Raw genomic sequence first — 24233 nt, 5'->3', positions numbered from 1 at the left:
GGGTGAAGAATTCACAACTCAAGTCCAGTGTAATACTCCACAGTATGCCCAATGCCCCCACTAACATACTTTCTGCGGACAAACAAAAACCCAGACATAGCAACCCTCTAGACAAGCTGTTCTAAGAAGTAAAATGATTGCAGGTGCATTTTAGAACACTCTGCTCCGATTTGCTCACACGCTGAAGATGCATTTTATAAAACCACATTACCAGAAGTACTCCAGTAATATTTCAACTCAGTTGTAACCTCTGCAACTATACCTGAAGAATTTTTCTTCTAAAACTGTTTTCTGCTTATTTAAACCATTGAATTGAAAAGAGAATGTATACTACTGCAGCATCAAGAGAGACTTCAAAGCAGGGCTTGTGAACAATGGTGTGCACATATCACATTTTACCTGTCAAACTCAAGGACTTTTGTAAAGTGGAGATTATCACTTTTGTAATTAAGAAAATTAGGCAATGTAGTGATTGGTAAACTCAAAACCACAGCATATCAGTCAGAGCAGAACACAGCTAATAAATCCCACTCTTCATCTCTAGATATTAGACCACGCAGACTCCAATTTTAATTCCAATGAAATCCATTATAAATATACCCTCTTAACAGGTTAGTGTCATCATTTAATATTTATCATTAACTGATCTCATCAGAGAACGTGCTGCACTCCAGGGCACAAGCCATCCTTTTGTCAAAGGCACACTAAGTCCTAAGGCGGGGGCAGGGGACCTTTTTTTGGATCAGAGGCCACTGACCCAGGGAAAAATCAGTCAGGGGCTGCACACAAGTGAGAAGCAAAAAAGAAAAACTAACCCCCCCCACTGACATGGCCCCTGACTGAGGAGAAAGACCCTCCCCACATTCCCTTTCCACACCAGAGCCTAAGGGGGCCCAGGCTAGTAGATTGTGTGCACTCCAGCTCCACAGTAGGACAGTGTAGGAGCTGGAACACCAGCAGAGGCCCCTCAATGCTGGGGGTGGGGGGGAAGAGGGAGCCCCGAGTCCTGGGGGCCACATCCAGTCCCCAGGCCTTAGGTTCCCCTCCCCTGTCCTAAGGGCTGAAAATGTTCAAATTTCTTAAAAACAACACTGAATGACAAATGTACCATAATGCCCATACATTAAGCTTGATAAACGACACATTTTACTGTGAATTTTGTAATAGAAGAAGAAAGACTGAACAGGCAAACTTCTAACAGCACACACATTAAAGGTGACCTGCCAGGGCAATAATATTATTTTTGTGCTTCTCTACCATGTATCAAGTAGACTGGAAGTTTTATTTTAAAAAAAATCCATGAGAAGTTCACATCTTGCCTAACCAGAAACTCTATAGAAGACTGAAGAAAAAGTGAAATTATGTCACACTAGACAAGAGACTGAATACTAAACTGCTGAGAGGAGAATGGACTTTTTGGTTTAACTGGTCAAAACTTTGTAATCAACATCTGTCATCATCTATTTGACGCAATTGCTGAAACAACACTTGGGGAGGAAGAACAGCCTTTGAATTAAGGGGTGAAACTCCCATTACACATTTGAGAACAAAAGATTGTTAGATAATTATCGGACAGATCTTCAAACACACAAACAATACAAAAAACACAAAGAAAACCCATCTTACCACCCAAAAGTTCCCATTTGGCCTTTTGCATACATTCTGCTCTTTCTTCAGAAATCTAGATTTCCCTTTGTATGTTACTTTTAAAAACTCAAGTCTGGACTCCTCTGGGACAGGCTGGGTGGAGGCAATGGAATAATGAGAAACACTCACAGGAATAGTATGAATAGAGGACAGCGCTTCTGACTACAGACAGAGATGCTTCCTCTTGATTAGTCAGCAAAGAGCTGCTGTGCTTCCTTGGAAACCTGTTGAGCTGTGTCTACAATTAATCTTTGCCTCCAAAATTTCCAACCATTGCTTCCTGCAGTGGTGGCTCCCCAAATGCTTAATGTAGACAAGCATCGGGTCTAGACAACACCATATTAAAATGCCAGCATCCTCCTTAAATCACAGCCACGCTAGCTAGCACTCCTACTGATGTTAACAGCGGCATAAAGAAGATTTTAGTGAGCTTGGTTCTGAAACTCAATGTAATAATCCTGCAATGTCTGCTCACGTTTTTCTTATCTCAAGAGTTACAAGTAAATAACAAGGCAATACACAAAATCACAGCCTATGACTTTTACTTAAAACACCCTTAATTAAGCAGGGGGGGAAGGGGAAGGAAGGGAAAGCATGTATCTGTGGCCCCTGCTCCTCCTGGAGGCAGCATCCATAAGCCCTGCTGCTGCTCCCAACCCTGCTGCTCCTAGGATGCTGTCCAACTGCCAGGTAGCCCTGAAGTCAGCTGGACTGGCCACTACAAAAACCAGAGATCCCAGAATCTGTCACTTCCATGAAAGACTTGCAGCTTTAATGACAAGCACAGAAACGTTAGTTTCTCGTAACCTAGACATTATTGGACACAGGACTTTTGGAAACAATAGGAGAGTATCCTGCAATACGAACATAAAATTGAAATAAAAAATACATCTACAAGCTAACATCAACTGCATAGCCCATGCCTTTCCACATCTGCTAGCAAAAGATGAGAAGCTTGAAATATTTTAGGGTGAGAAGAGAGAGATCGTGAAATTGACCTGCATTGAGCAGGAAAGACCATCTGATGCCCCCGGCAGCCAAGAGCCCCGTTTCACCAGGCAACACTCCTGCTCCAAGCGCCTCCCGCCCCCGTGGCTATTCACGCCGCTGGGGGCGAGGGGGAGATGCTGCGGCAGCGCCCGCACGGAGCAGGAACCAATCGATCCCTCTGGACAGGGAGGCACCGAGCGAGGAGGAAAATCCAGGCGCAACCCAAGCCGGCCTCGAGACGGGGAAGGAAAAAAAGGGCCCCGCTGCGCGGCACCCGGGGAGCAGCGCTATGGGGCTGGGGAAGGTTCCCTTCTGCCCCCCCAACTGCCCCCGGCGCGGCGCTGTGGGGCTGGGGGGAGGATCCCTTCTGCCCCCCCAACTGCCCCCGGCGCGGCGCTGTGGGGCTGGGGGGAGGATCCCTTCTGCCCCCCCAACTGCCCCCGGCGCGGCGCTGTGGGGCTGGGGGGAGGATCCCTTCTGCCCCCCCAACTGCCCCCGGCGCGGCGCTGTGGGAGGATCCCTTCTGCCCCCCCCCAAACTGCCCCCGGCGCGGCGCTGTGGGGCTGGGGGAGGATCCCTTCTGCCCCCCCCCAAACTGCCCCCGGCGCGGCGCTGTGGGGCTGGGGGAGGATCCCTTCTGCCCCCCCAACTGCCCCCGGCGCGGCGCTGTGGGGCAGGAGGCCGCCCCCGGGAGCGCGCTCAGCCCCACAGGCGGCGGGCAGGGCCGGCTCCCTCCCCCCGCCGAGCGGAAGCGGGGCCCTGGCCGAGCCGCCCCCCGCCCCGGGCCATGCGGCGCAGGCCGCGCGAGCGCCGCTCCCACCGGCTCCGGGCCCCGGCCCCGCCCGGCGCGGGGGGAAGGGGCGGCGGGGCCGGGCCGCGTCGCACCCCCCGGGCGGGGCCGCGCGTCCCCCAGCCCCGCACCGCGGCGCCTCACCTGGGCTGCGGGGCCGGCGCTGCGGCCTGGGCCCGGCTGCGAGACTCGGGGAGGCCGCTGCTGCCGCCGCGCGAACCGCCTCCACACAGGGGCCAAGATGGCGGGCGGCCAAGCCGGCGCCAACGGCGTCTGACGTCACCGCGCAGCGCCCACGCAGCGCCGGCCGCGTGAGGCCGGGCGGGTTCCTTCCCCTCCGCCGAGGCGAGCGCGCCACCTGCAGGAGCCTGCGGGAACTGCCTGCCAGGGAGGCGGAGGGAGCAGGATCAGCTGTGCCTCTGCTTTGGGGCCCTGGCCTTGCTGGCTCCTCTGGCCCCTGCCGGGGGGTAATAAATCTGCCCCGGGGGGGGGGGGGGGGTGTTGGATTGGGCTAGCACCCCTTGGCAGGGTAAGGCCAGCCTGCCACCAGCCAGGATCTGGAAATCAGGAGAGTGCCTTAACCATCGTGGCTGCCTCTAGCCTGGCATGATTTCGCGCAAATACTTTTAACGGAAAAGTTTTCCCCTTCAAAGTATTTGCGCAAGAGAGCGTTTACACTGGCACGGATGCTTTTGTGCATAAGGCATCTTTTGCGCAAAAGCATCCGTGCCAGCACAGACGCTCTCTTGCGCAAGATATTAACTTGCCTGTCTACACTGGCCCTCTTGCGCAAGAGGGCTAAGCCTGAGTGGGACCATCAAAGTATTTGAGCAAGAAGCACTGATTTGGTACACTACAAAATCTTGCGCAAATTCTTGCGGCCAGTATAGACAGGCTTTTGCGCGAAATCTTGCCAGTCTCGACGCACCCTGTGAGAATTTAAACCATCAGTGGGCCCTCCCCTCCCTTCCGTGTTGTGAGTGTGTCAGATGCACTTCAGGACATTGCCAAGCTTTTCTCTGCAAGGACGAGAGCTGGCAACGAAGCCCTCTGCCATTGAAAACCAACGGCTTACCCGTGCCAGTGGACTCAGGTTCATGAGGCTAGGGCTAAGGGGCTCTTTAACTGCAGTGCAGACATTCAGGCTCGGGCTAAAGCCTGAGTTCTAGGATCCGAGAGGCAGAGTTGTTGACTCGAGTCCCACGACTTGAACTCGAGTCCGACTTCAGTCACCTAGGGGCCTTGAGACTCAACTTGGGTTCATTATTTGTGACTTGAGACTCGACTTGAGACTTTCTCATTTTATTAAATCGACTTGGTGAAAAAATTGTCCGAAAATGCCAATATCGATGGCTTGTACAAAAGTGACTTGACATTTTTTAAATTAAGACTTGAGATTCGACTTGGGACTTGACTCAAAAGTGACTTTCGGGACTGGAGACTCGACTTGAGACTTGAACTGTAGTGACTTGAGACTCGATTTGGACTTGACAATGACGACTTGAAGACAATACTGCCGAGAGGTGGTAAGTAGGTGGAAAAGTCCAAGTGGTAGGGCAGAAACATGAGTGGATAAGTCTACAGCACGATTAAACATCCCCTTATCCCAAGACCTTCCCGTCTGAGTCAGCTGACATGAATCAGCCATAGATAACTAATTTCAGTGTAGACTTAGCAGCAATATAACAGCTTCCACACTAGTAGCTGTAACTGGTATGAATATACTGTATACTTTTTAAAAAAAATCACATCCCCCATCCAAATTAATACTATAGAAAACTGTGGCTAAGGGGCCTTATAGAAGTATAGTGGATTTTCTTTCCTGCACAGGAATAATCTGTACTGGTATAGCCGAGCCCAAACAAGGAAGTTGTATCGTCTTAATGGCCTAGAGGACACAGCACAGGACTGAACTCAAGATAAAATACATAATTAAACCGCTATAGCTACAGCGCTGCAAGAATTGTGGGCAGGCAAAGCCATACGGAAATTTTCAAATGAAATCTGGAATTCTCACAGTCATTTCCAGGAGTTGTGGCTTTAAGTGAGCCAGCAAATGAAGCGAGATGCTGGCACTGCTGACGAGAGCTTGTACAAATTCCCATCATGTTTGGTGTTTTACTTGAATCACTCGACTGCAGGATTTACATACACACAGAACTGCCAACCAAGAATATTTGAAAATTGTCAGTTGGGCCCTCAAATAAATCAGAAGCCTGGTTTAAAAATAGTGATAGAAATGTAGCCGTGTTAGTCTGGGGTAGTTGAAGCAAAATGCAGGACAATGTAGCACTTTAAAGACTAACAAGATGGTTTATTAGATGAGAGCTTTCGTGGGCCAGACCCACTTCCTCAGATCAAATAGTGGAAGAAAGTAGTCACAACCATATATACCAAAGGATACAATTAAAAAAAATGAACAAATATGAAAAGGACAAATCACATTGCAGAACAGAAGGGGGATGCGGGGGGGGGGGGGGGGGGAGAGGGAGGAAGGAAGGTAAGTGTCTGTGAATTGCTGATATTAAAGGTAGGGAGAGTGGGATGTTTGTGAGTTAATGGTATTAGAGGTGATAATTGGGGAAACTGTCTTGGTAATGGGTGAGATAGTTCAAATATTTGTTAAGTCCTTGTTGGAAAGTGTCGAATTTTAACATGAATGACAGTTCAGAGGATTCCCTTTCAAGTGCAGATGTAAAAGGTCTTTGTAGCAGAATGCAGGTGGTTAAGTCATTGAGAGAGTGTCCTTTCTGGTTAAAATGGCAAGAAACTGTTTTCTCTTTGTGATCTTGTCTCATATCTGTTTTGTGGGCATTGATCCTTTGGCGAAGTGTCTGAGACGTTTGTCCAATGTACATAGCAGACGGACACTTTCGGCACATGATAGCATAGATTATATTTCTGGATGCGCAGGAATATGTGTTCTTGATCTTATAACTCACTTGGTTAGGTCCAATAATGGTATCAGCAGAATGAATATGTGGACAAAGCTGGCAACGGGGTTTGTTGCAAGGGAAGGTACCAGGGTTGGTATTAGTGTGGTATGTCCTGTGGTGGTTGGTAAGAATCATCTTGAGGTTAGGTGGTTGTCTATAGGAGACTATGGGTCTGTCTCCCAGAGCCTCTTTGAGTATGGTATCCTGTTCCAATATAGGCTGTAGTTTCTTGATAATGTGTTGGACAGGTTTAAGTTGGGGGTTGTAGGTGATGACAAGTGGTGTTCTATTGTTGGTTTTCTTGGGTCTGTCTTGAAGTAGATGGTTTCTAGGTATTCGTCTGGCTCTTTCAATTTGCTTTTTTATTTCTCAATGACTTAACCACCTGCATTCTGCTACAAAGACCTTTTACATCTGCACTTGAAAGGGAATCCTCTGAACTGTCATTCATGTTAAAATTCGACACTTTCCAACAAGGACTTAACAAATATTTGAACTATCTCACCCATTACCAAGACAGTTTCCCCAATGATTAGAAACCTACTTACACAACTTCTCTCCGCACCAGACAGAAGCAGCCTTACAATCCAAGATGAACAACATGCAATCAGTAACCAAGCAGGGTCAATGGTGAAATCTGAGCTGTAATGATCTGAGATACTGATTGGGTTAGTAATCCCTGTATCTCCGTTGCTCTCTCTCTGGCTACGCGTTATCAGAGCTTCTTCAGCCAATGGTTGGCCCTAGGACTAACTTCATGTCAGCTGGAGAGCGAGTATGTGTATTCTCAAACTGTCGAGGCCAGTGGTGGTCTCCGGTGTCAATCTGATGGGGAGGAGCCGGGCTGGAAGGGTTTGATTTTTTCCGGGAGCTGGTGAATGGTTCCGGCCATGGAAGTTCTGGTTGTCTAGCGGCAGAGCTTAGAACCTACAAAAGCTGCTTGGAAGCCTCCTTTCATAAAGCCCATTTTCCACCTGGGAATAGCCCCTAAACCTACTTTGTCACATAGAACTAAACCAGCACAAAGGAGTACAGGCAGGCCAAGAACGGTAAGCCAGCGGAAAACGGAAGAGCGGTTGGAAGAATCATCTACGACTCGAGTTCTCAAGGGCTTCAGGGCCCGGTGCCACTGGGTCAGGATGGTGTTTCTGGCTCCAGCCCATTGTCCTCGTCCAGTCAGGCGATACTGGCAGGGGGTACATGGGCCAAAGAAAACTTCCCAGGCCAGCTTGGGATCCGTCAGGAATAGCAGCAGCACATTGGGTTTTACACCGACACACGATGCGATTTCATCCATGTAGCCAAGGTAACTCATCTTGATTTTGCTCTCCTTGTGGGCAAGACCCCTTGATTAGGAAGTAAAATAAAGAGGTTACCCTGTTTCTGCGCAAACCCAACACTAAAACGCTTCCCTTTTCCCTGATTTGTACTAAACTCCCCGCTGAGCAAATGGTTGGAAGTGCAAACCAGGTATTCGACTGCATTAAAGCAATGGCGCTAGAATAACACCCCAAACATAATCCACATAAGATGCATCAATTTTATGCCCTTCACCTTGGTTCGGTGTGGCCACCCTCTCGCGCAATGGGAGCAGTGGAAAGAAGAAAAATCCACAGAAGGGCTACAAACCCAAAGAGGCTTCTTCTGTGAGGCGAGTTAAAAACGTAAGGAACCATCTCTGCCCTCGTCTGCCTGCCTGCTTCTCTTAGGGCACTTGTCACCAGGTCGTTAGGAACTAGCCTGAGATCATCGACTCGTCTCACAAGAGTTCAAAAGCTTCAGGGGGCAGCCGAGTTAGTCCGTACACGATACATTTAAAAAACACAAATAGTCTGGTAGCACTTTAAAGTCTAACAAAACATGTACATGAGCTTTTGTGGGCACAGCCCACTTCTTCAGATGACCACTGTATACAATAGATTTAGAAATGTGTCTGGGATGGAAGCAGGAGGCATGAAGGTAAGTGTAGTGGTCGGTGGGTTTCCGATAGAAGGTGGTGGAAATTTGTCCATTATTTAATTGTACTGTGGAGTCCAGGAAGTGGATTTCCTGCGTGGACTGGTCCAGGCTGAGGTTGATGATGGGGTAGAAGTTGTTGAAATCCTCGTGAAATTCTTCACGAGTTTCTTTTCCCTGGGTCCATCCGAAGAAGTGGGCTGTGCCATGATACCGTCGACATGGTTTGTTAGTCTTTAAAGTGCTCCCAAGAGTTCTTCAGCGTTAGCCCTTAGCTAGGTGAGTTTTGATCTTGATCACGAACTCGATCGTAATTTGAACCAGCGACCAGGCAGTGAGATAGACACAAGTGATTGCGACTGTCAACAGGATTTGGGACCCCAGCCTCACTCCTTCTGCATTAGTCTCGTTGTCAAGTGATGTGTTTGCTCGCTAGAGTTAACGAAGGGCTTGCAAAGTTCACCGGAAGGTTGCTCCTCACTTGAGTCAAGCGCAGTGATGCTTTCAACGTAGTTGGGTAGGGGCTGCGCCGCCCCCCGGCTCCCTGGGGCTCCAGGGCTGGGAGAGGTTGGGGGTGCTACCCTGGGACAGGGAGGGGGGAATTTGCCAGCAGCCTGTGAGGGTGAGCATGGTCTCTGGTGTGTGTGGCTGGTGGGGCTTGCCTCCTGTAGCCACGGGATCACCTACTGCCCTTGAGAGTCTACAATGCCCAAGCCAAGGTCATTGGAAGAGTCTCTATTCCCTGGTTCTCTCAGTCCACAGGAAGATGCTGGGCACCCTGTCTTCCGGACGCCTTCCCCCGGGCCGGATTCCAGCAACTGAGAGGGAAGCTGTGAGAATTGCAACACCGCCAGGAAAGCACCAGGGCCCAACGCTGCGCCGGCGGGGTAAGGAAAGGAAATTCCTTTGGGACTGAAACGGGGTCAGCTGAGGGACCCCCAGAAGGCGGGTGTGGTCACTGTGTGAGCCAGGCTGTGATTGCTAGAGGACCCCCGCAATCCTGTCAGCCTTGGCTTGACTCAACACAAGGTAGGATGCGACATGCGCTGTTCTACCCCCGTCTCCTGAACACGGCCTGCAGGCAGAGCTCCGTCCGCCTGGCACCAGCCCTTGGCTCCTCTCCTCCAGAAGACAAGAGGGAGCCAGGCACAGGAAATAGCCGCCAGTTCTTTCTAGCCACAAGATGGTGCCACTGCTTTAGAGGAAACATTAATCTGAGGGTTGCAGCAGATCAAATAGACCCCGAGCACCTGAAAGGGGGCTACAAGGAGGAGGGAGAAAAATTATTTCCCTTAATGTCTGAGGACAGGCCAAGAAGCAAGGGGCTTACACTGCAGCCAGGGAGGTTCAGGTTGGACATTAGGGAAAAACTTCCTGCCTGTCAGGGGGTGAAACACGGGAATCCATTGCCTGGGGGGGTTGTGGAGTCTCCATCTCTGGGGATATTTAAGAGCAGGTTGCACCCCCACATCTCCAGCCCCCTTCCCTGACTCCTGCACTCCCCACCCTCCAGCCCCCCTGCCCTGACTCCTGCACCCCCCACCCTCCAGCCCCCCTGCCCTGACTCCTGCACCCCCCACATCTCCAGCCCCGAGCCCTGACTCCTGCACCCCCCACCCTCCAGCCCCCCTGCCCTGACTCCTGCACCCCCCACATCTCCAGCCTCCGTGCCCTGACTCCTGCACCCCCCACATCTCCAGCCCCCGTGCCCTGACTCCTGCACCCCCCACATCTCCAGCCCCCCTTCCCTGACTCCTGCACCCCCCACATCTCCAGCCCCCCTGCCCTGACTCCTGCACCCCCCACATCTCCAGCCCCCCTTCCCTGACTCCTGCACCCCCCACATCTCCAGCCCCCCTGCCCTGACTCCTGCACCCCCCACCCTCCAGCCCCCCTGCCCTGACTCCTGCACCCCCCACATCTCCAGCCTCCGTGCCCTGACTCCTGCACCCCCCACATCTCCAGCCCCCGTGCCCTGACTCCTGCACCCCCCACATCTCCAGCCCCCCTTCCCTGACTCCTGCACCCCCCACATCTCCAGCCCCCCTGCCCTGACTCCTGCACCCCCCACATCTCCAGCCCCGAGCCCTGACTCCTGCACCCCCCACCCTCCAGCCCCCCTTCCCTGTCTCCTGCACCCCCCACATCTCCAGCCCCCCTGCCCTGACTCCTGCACCCCCCACATCTCCAGCCCCGAGCCCTGACTCCTGCACCCCCCACCCTCCAGCCCCCCTTCCCTGTCTCCTGCACCCCCCACCCTCCAGCCCCCCTTCCCTGTCTCCTGCACCCCCCACCCTCCAGCCCCCCTGCCCTGACTCCTGCACCCTCCACATCTCCAGCTCCCCTGCTCTGACTCCTGCACCCCCCACATCTCCAGCTCCCCTGCTCTGACTCCTGCTCCCCCCCCCTCCAGCTCCCCTGCCCTGACTCCTGCACCCCCCCTCCAGCTCCCCTGCCCTGACTCCTGCTCCCCCCACCTCCAGCCCCTTGCCCTGAGGGACCCGAGCGAGCAGGGCAAATCTAGTATGGAATAGAATAATTAGCATTTCGTACTGTTTAATTAGAAGCTGCTGCTTCTTGGCAACTTCAGCCACCAGCTGGCCGGCAGGAGGGAGCGGATTGAGCCCTGGGAACAAGAGAAAGCAGAGAGCGGACTAGCTCTTTGCATAGCTGATCCCTCAGGCCTGTTAGGCCGCTCGCCCACTTCCCAGCAGCCCCCACTTCCCCCCCACACGCTGAGCTCGTTTTTGGCCCCACCCCCGCGTGTGTGTGGGGGCACCCACTCTACTAGTCTGCGCCTCTGGTGCGTGAGGGGAATGTGGGGCTTTTTGGCTTCTCACTTCTGCGCGGCTCCTGACTGATTTTCCTGTGGGTCGGCAGCCTGCGACCCCCAAACAGGTCGCCCCCCCCCCGAGCTAGATCCAAGCCAGCCTGTGGGGGTCGGTGTGAGCTAGGAATTACAGCTGCAGCGTGGACAACTCTCCCCCTCCCCCGCCCCCAATCTGCCTACCTTTAAAGACACTTGTGGCCCAGCGAGCCTGGAGTTCCGTCCCGGCCATGATGGAGCCCGTGAGCTCGATGAGGCCAAGGACGGCCAGCGTCGGTTTCTCCAGCGGGGGCGGGAAGACGGCTTTGTAAAGGGTGTACTTGCTCCTGCAAGCGTCGCGGACAGACTCCTCCAGGAAAGGAAAGGAGAAGGTGTACCCGGTGGCAAAGACCACCACGTCGATGTTCTCTTCCATGGTCCCGTCTTCAAAGATGGCGGCGCTCTCCGTGAACGCCTCCACGTCCGGTTTTACCACAACGGCGCCGCAGAGGATGCAGCTGGGCAGCTCGTCGTTCACGATTAAGCTCAGGATCGGGCTGGCGCACGGAAGGGAGAGAGAGCGAGAGCGATTGAGGGCAGGGTTGGCCCAGACGTGCTGTGTGACCGAGAACGGCGCTGGAGCCGGAATTCTGTCTCCACCACAGTGGATCGTGAGGTGTGGCAGAGCTAAGGGGGGCAGACCACACAGGGAGGTGTCTAGATAGGGGACGTGTGTGTGTGTGTGTGTGTGTGTGGGGGGGGGATTTGCAGTGTTTGCCCAAGCCGTATCTGGTCTATGGACAAGCAGAAGCAGTTAAAACCCCAGAGCCAGAGCTGTCGTGATCCTAAGTTCCTGTCACTGATCTAGGATGAATGTGACCCAGCGACCTTAATGCTAAAGAATCTTTGTCAGCTTTCTGAGCAGAGCTTGGCAAATCACTTATTTTTCAGTGTGGAGGTAAATGGGTCAAAAAATGAAGAAAAACTTGTTTCGGGTTGAAGTGCTCACCAAAGTTTTCTCTCAGCAAAAGAACCTTCGTCCCCCAAACCCTCCAAGCACCATTTTGGATTGAACAAATTGTTTTGTTCAACCCCAACCAATTGTTTTCATTCTATTTGTAGTTTGGGGTTTAAAAAAAAATGTTTGCAACGTGTTTCTTTTATTCAATCTACATGCCTTCCAAAGACAACCACTTTCCCAAACCAAAACTGGAAACATGTCAAGTGGGAAATGCCAAAGCAAATACATTTTGATTTTAAAAAAATAGCTTTTTAAAAAATTTTCGGCCAAAACTATTTGTCAAATTCCACCCAAATTAACAACTAGTTTGTTCACCCAAATTTGCATTTTTGCAGTAAAAAAACTATTTGCATAAAAAAAATCACCTAATTCTACCCCTGAGCTAGACTCCTGTCTTCTGTAGGGTAATGTACTAAATCCTTAAATTAAAGAAAGGAAAGGAAAGGAAAGGAAAGGAAAGGAAAGGAAAGGAAAGGAAAGGAAAGGAACGTCTAGACTACATGCCTCTGGCGACATGGGATGAGGCATACCTGGGAGGTCGACAAATGCCTTTGATGTTGACTGCGGAGCGTCCAGACTACCGCGCTGAGCCAACAAACAGCTGATCAGCTCAGCACGGCAGCCATGTAAATTTAAATGAAGCGGCGATTATTTAAATCGCCGCTTCATTTTCCTATGCCGGGTAGTCTAATCTACATGCCTCTGTCGTCAGAGGCATGTAGTCTAGACGGACGGACGGACGAACGAACGAACGAACGAACGAACGAAAGAACGAAAGAAAGAAAGAAAAGATCGCACCTTTTCTGAGGAATCAAACCGTAATTCGCATGGTCAAACCATGTGTTGAACTTCTTCAGTTTTAGCCGTCCCATGATGGCTGATGGGAAGAGCCCTTCGAGACAGGCGTGGAAACGAGTGGTGAGCATCATGTCAAGAGGGAAGCCATGGTCTGAGATACGACTAATCACCCAGGTGCCACTTCGGGTGCTGAGGAACACCTGGAAAATAATTAAGGCCGGAGAAATCTAAGGCCTGGGAATCTGGGTTCTTTCTGTGGTTGTTCTCATTGCTCAAACCACACCCTGCACGTTTGCTAGGAGGCCTTCAGCATGAAAGGGCAGAGACTTTCCCAAGATAAGGAGGGAGAGGCAAGGAACCAAGTGCCGGATGAACCAATATGCAACTAATTTGCTAATGTCGCCTGGCACGTTTCCAGCGGCACTTTCCATTGGACTTTTTTAAGACATCCAGACAGGCTTGCTGAGTTGGGGGGGTGGGTCGGAGAATAGGTCCGGGCCCTGCTCGTGAGTGGAGGACCATCAGTAAAACCATTGCAACACCGCGCCGTCTCCGTCTTTCAAAGAAGACTCCTGGGTAGGATTCTGGGGCACACCTGGGACCTGATGCACCGTGCTGGGCTGCTAAGCTGGAGACAGACAAGCTGGAACGGAGGAGGTGGAGACCAGGTGTGATCGGCCTTTGCTTGCAGCCAGTCCGACTGTTACACCCACCCCAACTGTTACACCGGGTGTGCCTGAGGAACGTGGACACTCGGTAGCACCCCAGGGCTGTACCTGCGCAGCCACCCGGCTGATCTCCACGGCGATATCTCCTCCGGAGTTCCCAACGCCAAGCACAAGGACTCGCTTCCCGCGGAAACGGGCGGGGTCTTTGTACTCCCAGCTGTGCAGGTACTGGCCTTGAAAGCGGGTTTCTATACCTGGGGAGGAAGCCGGGAGCCATTAAAGAAACGTGTCTGCTCCACTGAGACAAGGCCTCATTGAATCAGGTGATTTCTGTGAAAGCACAGAATCCCGGTTCAAATGCTTGTGAACGGTGCCTACACGTGCAAATCCATTGATTGCAATCACAACAGAACCCAAGGGCGACAGTGCTCACTTGCCATTGAGTTTCAGTGACACCTACTGGTGCTGCAAAAAAAAGAGAGGCTGTGTTTTTGAATCCCCCCTTTGCGAGCGCTGCAGGGCAATTGATTTATCCTTGGGGGCTTTCCAAAGGGAGGCAGGGCACTTGGCCTGGTGGGACTCTCATGGGGGAGGCGTCTGGCTGATTTTGTCATTCGTTGCAAAGCCAGACGCTGTCTCCTGGTAGGTCTGGGAAGCTGCGTATTGGCTCTGCTCAGCACTGTCATCGCCGGGACCCCTCTGCTCAGCTTATGCTTTACCCGCATCACATTAAACCCCCCGCACAGCACAGGCTCATGAGTGACCTTGTTGGCAACCACAACAGGGAGGTAGGAGCCGAAAGGCCTGGAGGATAAAATACCCGCTTACTACAGCAACCACCTCTGCTGGGCAGGTCAAAAGGGCCCAGCCAGGAGCCTTCAGAGAGTTCTGCTCCATCCAGATGTGAATTCACCATATTCACTAATGCTGGAACTCGTCCCACCATGGACAGCGTGGCCGGGGGGAGTTTCACCCACGCTCCGTGCGGCTCTCGGCCAGCGGGTCCGCCGGGAACCCAGGACTTACCAGGGAAAGACTCCAGCGGCAAATGGGGCTCTGCATAGTGGCCACTGCACACCAGAACAGCGTCAAAAATGGCCGACTCGGTCCGCCCACCGGTCTCGGTGACGACGGTCCACTGGCCGGTGGTGGAGAAGTCTGGCTGTTTCCTGACACTACGTACTGTGGTCTGCCGGGAAGCCACATGAAAAGCAAAACACCATTAGGTTCTGCGTGGGACGGGTTAGAGCCACATCCTCAACGGTCTCTGGGCTCCTAAATCCCATTGAGAGTTAGACAGTCCTCTGGGAGTTGGGCACTGACACACCTTTGGGGTTCTGGGCCTCTCTGGATAGGCCTGGAGGTACAGACATTTCTTTCATCCATTAACATGCAAGATCTCTGCTTTGGCCCCATTGCACCAGGACAGTGAGACTAAGGAGTTGAAAAGCGTTAGGTGAGGGATGTGACCATCACCCAGGCCTTGAGCCTCCTTCCACTAGCACTGGGGAACAGTCCAGCCCTGGCTACTTCGAGGATTAGGGGAGTACAAGGGTGACTTAAACCATCTTTGTCCTGTAGGTCCTGCACCCAACATGTCTCGGCCAGTCCTGAAGACCTGGCGCGTCAGCCGCAAAGCTCAGTTAGCTTTCCTGGGTTTCTCTTTGCCGCCCGGGCGACTGCACACGCACGAACCCTCGCCTCCCTTCCTACCTGGAAGCGGATGTGCCGGAGAAGGTCAAAGTTGTCGGCATACAGCCTGAAATACTCCAGGAGCCTGGCGTGGGTCATGTAGTTGGGGTAATCCTCCGGGAAGGGGAAGTCGCTGAAGCACATCATCTCCTTGGAGGTGTTGGTGATCACAGATCGGTAGACGCTGATCCTCCCGGCTTCCTGTGCCAAAGGTGCAAACAGTGACCGATGGAGAGGGATTTACCCGACTTGGGTCGTCGGAGAGGGTGAAACTGCCGCCTGGCCCATGAGACCTTCCATGCCATGGCCACAGGTCTTGTCTACACTGGGAAGTTATTTGAGAGTGAGGGATGAGGTGGACTTAAAGGGCTATAGACCTTCTGGCATAGTTCTTTATGGCCTGGTCTGCATCAAAGGGGGCAGTTGACTTAAAATACGCAGCTCCAGCGACATTCATTACGTAGCTGGAGTCGACCTATCTTACATCGTGTTTTTGGGCCATCCACATCACGGGAGGTCAACGGATCAAACGCTCCCATCAACTTCCCTTCCTCCTTGCAACAAGCAGGAGTACCGGTGCCGACGGGTCACCCTCTGGGCTCCACTTAGCGGGTCTTAACTAGACCCCCTAAATTGAACACTAGAAAAATCAACCAACCTCCAGAGGGTTGGTCTTCTCCATAGCATAAACAAGCCCTACGTGGAGCCTCTTCTTTCCGAAGCAGAGAGCTCGCAAGGCTGGCCCCCACTCTGGCACAGCGAGTGCAAAAGGCGGGGGCCCCCAAGCGCCTATCCTGGTTTCACTCAATCCACTTCCAAAGTGGGTTCAGCTAACCCAGGCGGGGGACAGACCCAGAACAGAGCCAAACCAGACATGCTTAATCCAGGATCAGCGTATCCACGTGGGGAGCTATTTTTCTGCAGTAGCGACTCCGGTCAATTTCTCCACAAGCCCAGGCCCCCAGACTCCTTATATCCCCGTCTCAGGAATGATCTTACCGGAGGACTGGACACACCCGAATTCCTGGGGAAGAGTAGCTAGTGGTGTGCCAGAGATGGAGGCTCTGTCGTGCCAAGACGTTCTTGTCGTCCCTAGCCTGAAAACTGTGCCTAGGTTCATGGGTACTCATGGGTGGCGGGTATGCTAGGCAGGAGAAGGCATTGCCTTCCAAAACTGCCAGCCTGGCCCCACCCATGCTCCTCCCCTAGAATGCCTAATGGGGGCAGAGAGGCTGGGGGCGGGGCCTGGGCAGAAGGGGTGGGGCTGGGGCGGGGTTGGAGGCTTGCCCCCGGCAGCCCAACCTCCACCCACCGCCCACAAGGGTACTGTCTCTTTGGCTGCACATGGGAACGATGGGACTAGTCAAAGCACGGGCAGGCAGGCCGGCTCCAGGGCTAAAGACCGTCAGCAGGAACGGAAACCCCACCCACCGTGAACCTCCAGAGGCCGCCGATGTCGTCACTTTGCTCGAAGCAGGTGGGCTCCAGCCCCTCCTCCAGACAGCACTTGATGGCGCACAGCCCGCTGGAGCCCGCGCCGACGATCGCCACGCTCCGGACCATCCTGCCCTGCAGCGGGGAGAGTCAGCGTCCTTCCCGGGAGCGCCTCGCCTCGTGAGAGTCCAACTGGAGCACAGCAGGGAAACAAAGGGTTAAGTCGGCGGAGTTTCTGCAGCCCAGAGACGGACAAAGGCGACTCTGATGTTAAAGATAGATAAATCCGTGGAGGGTTGGCCCATCAATACTTGTTAGCCAGGCTGGGGAGGAACGGTGTCCCTAGTGTAGGGGTGGGCAATAATTTTTGGCCAGCGGCCACTTCAAAAATGTTTGAAGTGGCCTCGGGCTGCCCTGGAAGGGTGGGAGGAGACTTTATGCGCTACCCCGCCCCCAAGCCCTGATTGGCCTGGGGGTGAGAGGTGCGCACCAAGTTTCCTCTGCCCCACTCCTACCCTGCTACATGCTCCTGGCAGGGCGGGGGTAATTTTGCGCACTCCCCCTGCCCCCAGATCCTAATTTGCCGGGGGGTGGGGGGGCGGAGGAGCAACAGGACTGCCGTGGGCCAGATCAACTTGGATGATTCCCTGTTCTGTTCATTCCCTCTGGGGCGCCTGGTATTGGCCGCTGTCGGCAGACAGGACACTGGGCTAGGTGGACCATTGGTCTCCAGGGGTCACCAACTGAAATCAATAGGCGGCAGGTTTAAAACAAACTAAAGGAAGTTTTTCTTCACGGCGGGCACAGTCAACCTGTGGAACTCCTCGCCAGAGGACGTTGAGAAGACCAGGACTTTAACAGGGTGCAAAAAAGAACTAGATACATTCATGGCGGTTAGGTCCAGCAATGGCTGTCAGCCAGGATGGGTAGGAAAGGTGCCTGCAGTCTAGGAATGGGAGACCGGAGAGGGATCAGTTGATGGTTCCCGGTTCTGTTCCCTCCCGCTGGGGCACTGGCATTGGCCACTGTGGGCAGACAGGACCCTGGGCTGGGTGGCCCTTTGGTCTGACCCCGTCTGGCCATTCTTCTGACCCAGCACAGCCCCCCCTGGATAAACAACCAAGGAGGAGTCTGCTGTCTGGCAGCCGCTAGGACGTGAGAGGGAGGCTCGCAGGGTCGGACCGAAGGGCACCCGCCCGAGAGCCAGTCACCCGCCGGGGGAAGTGAAGTCCGAGGGGCACTTCCCTGGCTTCGGCACTGCCCTGGTGGCATCAGCTAGCCAACGGCTCGGCTCCAACGCCCTCCCCCGGAGGCTCCCCTGCAGCAGAGTCCTCGTAACGGCGACGAGGCTGGGCCCAGAATTCCTGAGGGGCCGCGTCCCTGCGCTCGCGGTCACTCGGCACAGGGCTGAGGTGTCCCCACGCTGGGGCCTGTCTCCTCCCCGGCCGCTTCCCTGCTCCTTCCACTGAATGCATGAAAGAGCAACGGGAAGGGAGAGGCTCAAGGAAGAAGGGAGCCGCCACTGGGCCTGGGGGACCCTGCAAACAGCTGTTCCTGACACGGCCCGGGCCTCCCTCCCAGCCCCTCGCGGCACCGCGGGTCAGACTCTGGCGCGAGCCTGTCGCCCACCTCTGACTCCGTCCCTCCAGGCCGTGTGTCTGGCAACGCCTCTCTGCTGGGCCCCCCGTCGCTCTTGCCTCTCTGCTCCAGCGCCGAGGGCCGGCCAGCTCAGCCCTGGCTCCCCCTCCGTGTGCCCCGTCTCCGCTCCGGGCTGCTCCAGCTCCCCCTCCAGCTCCGTCCTGCCTCCGGCCCAGCTCTGGCCCCCCTCACTCCCTGCCGCTGTTCCGTCTCCAGCTATTGCTCCTTGGCTCTGCTCAGGGCCCCCACCTAGCCCCCCTGCCAGACTCCTGACTCACTCTTTGGCCTCCCCACCCTGCAAGCTGGCTGCTTTGGAGAACGGCCCCTCCCCAGCGGCCCTGAGGATTGTCAGTCTCAGGCTCCGGAGTCCTCTCCGGCCTGCCCCCTTTCTCCTCCTGAGGGGAGAGCCGGCCCAAATCTCCCTGCCCCACTTAGGTCCAGCGGGGGGCTGGCAGCCGCGGACACTAGGGTCCCCACCCTGCAGGGCAGGCGCTAGGCAAGACGGACACACGCAGGTGACGGTTTCATCCCTTTTTCTCTCAGGACTTTGCTCCTGCTGCAAAGAGACGAGGCGTCGGGCGCGGCCGTGCGGGGACCGTGCGCACCCAGCTCACAGATTCCCAGCGGGGAGGACGGGGGGCGTCGGGCCTGTCGGGGCTGGTCACCCACCCTGGCGCCCTCGCTTCAGCGTGGGGGAAACGGCCGATTCGCCTCAGGAGCGGCGACAGCAGGAAGCCAGCTGCCTGGGGGGTGCGCTGGGAGTGACTGGAGAAGTGAGAGAGCAGCAGCGGGGCCTGTAACGGGGGCCTCCTCTCTCCCAAAGCACCGCTCCTCCGGCGTAGGCGGTTATCTGCGACGAGCGGGCCTGGCTTGACAGGCGGGACGGGGAGAGAGGTTGTTAGCCAGCCAGGATGCCTGCACTAGACAATCTAGTTACAGACTCTGACTGGAATAGCGGGGCTTCCCTCCCACGTAAAATGAGACCCATTCGCACGGCCAGACGCCGGCAAGGACAGGCCGTCCGCTGCGACCAGCGTGGAGCACAGGCTGTTCCCCAGTTCCTGTCCCTGCCCCTGGAAGCAGGCCATCCAGGGGGCTGAGAGACCAGCTGCTGAGTGTTTCCCTCGGCTTTCTGTTTGTCCCCCGCTCTCTTGACAACTTGTTTTTAAGGAAGAACCGCTGGCTCGCCTCGGATAATGTGCTCGGCCTTCTGCCTGAGGAGACAGGACTCCTCGGGGACCCTATGGAAAAGCCTGTGAGCTAACAACATAACCCCCTGCCCTTGTTTCCGGCCAGAACAGCTGGGCGCAGAGCAGGGCTGAGATGCAAAAGGAGCAGAGTGGAGGACCAGCCCCGTGCATAGGGTGCTAGCCGAGCCTCTCTCAGAGCTGGGTTACAGCTTCTATTTCGCTACAGGCTTCCTGTGTGACCTCGGTCAACTCCCTTAACCACAGCGTGGGTCAGTTCCCCATCAGGACAGTGGGGAGAACAGCGCTGTCCTGCCTCCCAGGGGTTTGGGTGGCTGGAGGGATCAACGATTGTGAGGTGCTCGGATTCTGCATGGAGGGGGCCCGGTGTAAATACAACCAGGCCCGGGGCACATCCAGGAGACACCGGCTGCAAAGATCACATACCACTAAGCCGAGGAGACCTGACAGCCAGCGGGATTCGTGGACCCTCGGCGTTCGTGAAAAACGGGGGCTTTTTTTTCAGCCCCTGGCTTCACACTTGACCCTTTCCTGCCTTTGCTGAGGCAGTTTGGGTGTTGGTTTGTGCGCCCAGAGTCAGAAGAGGAACGTTCTGGCCAGAAGGGCAGCGGAGCTCCCGGGTTTCTCACCCACTGAGCCACCTGCACGTCCTGGGGGGTTCCACGCTGCTTTCCCGCCGCACCGTGCCTGGCCACGCGCCGGGAGACGTGAGTGCCGGGGAACGCAGGCCGTGAAGGGAAGTGGAAAGTCCGGGAAGTTGCATTAACTTGGCTTTTTTATTATGCTTATTTTTATTCAGCCTTTCCCCAGCCTTCAGCTGGGTTTTTTAAAGGTCTTTTAAAAAAATCCCATACGCAATAAACCATTCTTTAAATAATGCACCTGACTGCCCTCTAACAGCCCCACGGGGCGGTAGTGACTGGTTGGAGACAGCCATCTCCTCCGCTTGTGGTCCAGGGACTGCTCGAGAACCACGACCCCCCTGCACTGCCCACCGGGAGCCGTTCCAGGTAAGCCCCTTCTGCCCCAGCCTCAAAGCTGGCACCCCCTCCTACATCCAAAACCCATCCTCAGCCCCACCCCGGAGCCCACACTCTAGTCAAATCACGATGGGTCGCGGCATTGACAATTTTCTTCAACTGGGTCATGCGAAAAGACGTCTGAAAACCGCGGCTTTACAGTATGGACTCACCTCGAGCCAGACTGACCCCGTGGAGGGCTGACCTAGCAGGTCGCTCCATCCTAGAGACTTAAAGGAAGGCCAGGCAGTACAATTGCAAAGCTGTAGCTGAGGATGAACACGCGGAGCCGTGATCGAAAGGATAAGGACCCTGGCCAGCGTGGCGGGGTTATTACAAAAGAGCCTTGAAAATTCCAGGGTTCAGATGAAATGAAGGGAGATTCCCATGTTCTCAGTTGTTTGGGTCTCTGCTTCTGCACCTACTCAAGACCTTGTGGGGGGAAAAAAATTAATTTCTTCTTCCGTAGCGAATGCATCTCTTTAACCCAGCACCTTCCAAAAGCTCAGCGAAAGCCAAAGCCTCAAAACCTACTCTAAACTTCCCAGGAGTCAAACAAATTGGCTAGTCCAACCAGCAGTAGGAGGGAGATATGAAACAGAATGATTTATTTGACCCTAGCTAAGGAAATTCTTCCAGAGGCGCTAGAACAGGAGAAAAAATTCAGTTTGAAGTTTATTAGTTTGCTGTTCAGAATGTTAGAAGGCAGTTAAAAAAACAACACCAGAGCATATGAAGGAAAACTGCCTACAACTTTAGTTACTTCCCGATCCACAGGAGCTATGGACACTTTGAACAGTTTTATTTGAGTCTTTCCAATCAGATTTAGGCTCCTACATTTTGGAAAAATGAATAAAGGTACCGAGGAGTCTAAATCGGATTGGAAGTCAATGGAACTTGGTCTCTTAAGAATCCAAGTCACTTTTGAAAATGGGACGTATTTTGTATGAAACGTCAATTACACACAGACGTATGATAAGCTACATCAGCGCATGTCATTTTAAGAACATAAGCCGAACAGTTCTATGCAGCTCGAAAACTTGTCCCTCCAGCCCCCGAAAGTGGCTGCAGTGAAAGATACCAGATGAGTGAAGCGGTTTCTCTTTTATGAACTTGAGTAGTAACGAATAGGTACTTACGTTTATCCAAAGTCACGTCAAAGAATTATTCCACAGAGGAATTAAACACGGAAACGCTGCTCTGTACATATGCAAGAAGCCATTTTCAAACAAAGTCTAGCACTTCCTCACCGGGGCTTTTTAAATCAAACTTGTCAATCAGAATCCACCCGGGGGCTCTGGACACATCCCAAGTTGGCAGCTTGATCGCTGAAAGCCGGACAAACACAGTCCTGAATAAGGACTGTAGGGAAAGCCACTCACCTTTCTGGTTTGAGGTGGTGTCTTTTTCGTTTTGCATTCGACCGGGTTCCGGGAGAAGTTTGTCTCGTTATAAATTACAGGAGAGAGTGAAGTCCGCAGGGTTGCAGCTGACTCGGATTCCACAGCTCCTGTGACCTTTGCACCCCTGCCCCCCACGTCTGTGTAGCGCTGAAATTCACAGGCGTTCCCATTCACACTGGGGGAAAAAAAAACCACACTCAGACTGAATGGCTGCCCATAGCAACCTAGACAGCTGATCCATGCAGGCCGATTAAGTGGTTGCTTTGGGTCTGCAAAATATTTACGGCCGGGGGAAGGGAAAGGCGAAGTCACAAGGTGCATTCCTGCAGTCCTGGCAGCTGATATGGGAGCAGCCCCTCCATTTATATGGTCCTGCATCAGTGTTCTCTCTAATTTTCTCCACCCGTGTGCGGAATAAGTTTTGTTCTGTGCACCGAGGCATGTGCAGATGTGCACCACGAGTAGAAACACGGGCTGCCGGCTGCGAGTGGTCTGCTAATCAGCGGGGCAGCATTTAAATTTATCCTGGTGGCCGCCCAAGTGCTGAGCTTACAGGAAACACTGGTCAGCATTAAGGTGGGGGGAGAGGAAAGGGAGGAAAATGAATAGACTGCATCCCTGAGAAGATGGACTGTGGTCTAGAGTAGCGTTTCTTAAACTTTTTAAGACCGAGGAACACCAAACAATAATTATTTGTTCTTGAGGAACACCAAGGATTTTTTGTTGAGAGAAAAAAAAAAAAAAAACCTGGTCGCCTGCCCGTTTAAGGGCAGCTATTTTGAACTCTGTTGACTAGCACTGTGGCCTGTGGTCATCTGTCTGTCTGAGGTGCTAACATGGCCCTTGTTGCTGTAGCATTTTGTGTTTTCCTCCCCACGCCCCAATTAGGCCAGGAAGGGCTGTTCTCCAGCAAACAGAGGCAGGGCTGAGGACAGACTTTGACAGGCCTGGGGAAGGGGGCGGGGCTGGGTGCTTGGAAGGGGCGGGGCTGGAGCCTAGCCTTCCCCAGCCAGCCCTTCAGTGCACACAGCGTCTGGGGCTGTGGTGGCGATTTAAGGCCCCGGAGCTTCTGGCTGTGGCAGAAGCCCGGGGCCCATTTAAAGTGCCGGGCCCTGGGGCAGCTCCCTGTACGGAGGGAAACTGAGGCACAGAGCGGGTTCCCAAGGTCACCCCGGAAGTCTGGGGAGGAGCTGGGCCTTCAATCCAGGCCACACGGTCCGCGGCAAAGGAGGGGATTTTGAGCCTGGGTCTTCCAAAGCCCAGCCTAGCCCTCTAGTCAGAGGGCCACCCGTTCGCCCACGAAGCACACAACCATGGAAGAACTGGCAAGCAACTCGATACATTCAGAGCCGCCCCCGGAGGAGCTGATGGGTTTATTACTTGAAAGAGACGGTAAATGGAGGCACAGAGGTGAGCGAACTGCGCAAGATCTCAAGGAGCTAAGACTTCCAGAGAGGGCAGAGCGCCCACGGACAGGAGCTACTCTCCTCTTGGCCTGATGGAGGAATCCGCCGGTTAACTAGCAAATAAGCAAAGGTTTTCCCCTGGGAAGTGCTGGACCTTGGTGCCAATGAACTCCAGAGAGATTGGAGGGATCTCAGGGCCTTCCGGATTTGGGGCCTTGCGTTTTAATAGCAGACTATCGAAGCCCGGGGACTTTGAACGTCCCATTCTTTTATTTGGCAAACGCCAACATTAGGGGAGAAGAAACAATGATGGTCTCCTAGCTTGTCCCGCTGCGGAAGTACGGCCCAAAGAATCCCACCTCCCGGTCCCTGAATCATGCCTAAAGATAGCTCAGTGCTTTGAGCATCGGCCTGCCTAAATCCAGGGTTGCGAGTTCAATCCTCAATGGGGACATTTAGGGATCTGGGGCAAACCTGCCGGGGGTGGTACTCACTCTGCTATGCAGGCAGGGGACTGGACTTAATGACCTCTCAAGGTCCCTTCCAGCTCTATGAGATGATGTATCTCCATGTATATGAATCTTTTCCAGTAGCCTATTTCCAATAACTCTAAATAAATCACTCTTCAAAGAAAGGCGTGCAGACAAGGTCTTGGGGTATGTCTAGACTACATGGCTGTCGCCAGAGCCATGTAGATTAGTTTACTAGACATACCCAAATGAAACGGTGATTTAAATAGTTGACGCTTCATTTTCATTAAAATGGCTGCCGCGCTGTGCTGATCAGCTGTTTGGCGGCACAGCGCTGTAGTCTGGATGCGC

The 24233-nt window shown here is 53.8% G+C and overlaps 2 protein-coding genes across 21 annotated transcripts in view; both read right to left on the bottom strand.

Annotated features, from left to right (window-relative positions):
- The window catches only part of PRRC2C (proline rich coiled-coil 2C), an 85965-nt gene extending 82259 nt beyond the window's left edge, over positions 1–3706 (bottom strand). For all 16 annotated transcript variants that reach the window (XM_075937009.1, XM_075937012.1, XM_075937015.1 and 13 more), the window contains exon 1: positions 3572–3706. The gene's annotated coding sequence lies outside the window, so the exon portion shown is untranslated. The remainder of the gene's footprint in view (positions 1–3571) is intronic.
- A 1949-nt stretch (positions 3707–5655) lies between these two features.
- LOC102459727 (dimethylaniline monooxygenase [N-oxide-forming] 4) lies at positions 5656–22511 on the bottom strand. Of its 5 annotated transcripts, XM_075937030.1 has the most exons (10): positions 21986–22511; positions 21743–21803; positions 16736–16930; positions 15326–15505; positions 14639–14801; positions 13721–13866; positions 12945–13144; positions 11330–11682; positions 10873–10945; positions 5656–7709 (listed from the first exon to the last, which is right to left on the bottom strand). In XM_075937030.1, exons 3-10 carry the CDS (start codon positions 16865–16867, stop codon positions 7271–7273), a joined length of 1686 nt encoding a protein of 561 aa, XP_075793145.1. In that variant the 5' UTR covers positions 16868–16930; positions 21743–21803; positions 21986–22511; the 3' UTR covers positions 5656–7270. The 5 variants fall into 5 exon arrangements, with proteins under 5 accessions (XP_075793145.1, XP_075793144.1, XP_075793146.1 ...); XM_075937029.1 differs by lacking the exon at positions 21743–21803; XM_075937031.1 differs by lacking the exon at positions 21986–22511 and having other exon boundaries at positions 21743–21979.
- Between the last annotated feature and the right edge of the window lie 1722 nt (positions 22512–24233).

This window comes from Pelodiscus sinensis, chromosome 9, assembly GCF_049634645.1.
Source record: "Pelodiscus sinensis isolate JC-2024 chromosome 9, ASM4963464v1, whole genome shotgun sequence".
Lineage (NCBI taxonomy): Eukaryota > Metazoa > Chordata > Testudines > Trionychidae > Pelodiscus > Pelodiscus sinensis.
This window is presented reverse-complemented; position numbering and strand designations above follow the sequence as displayed.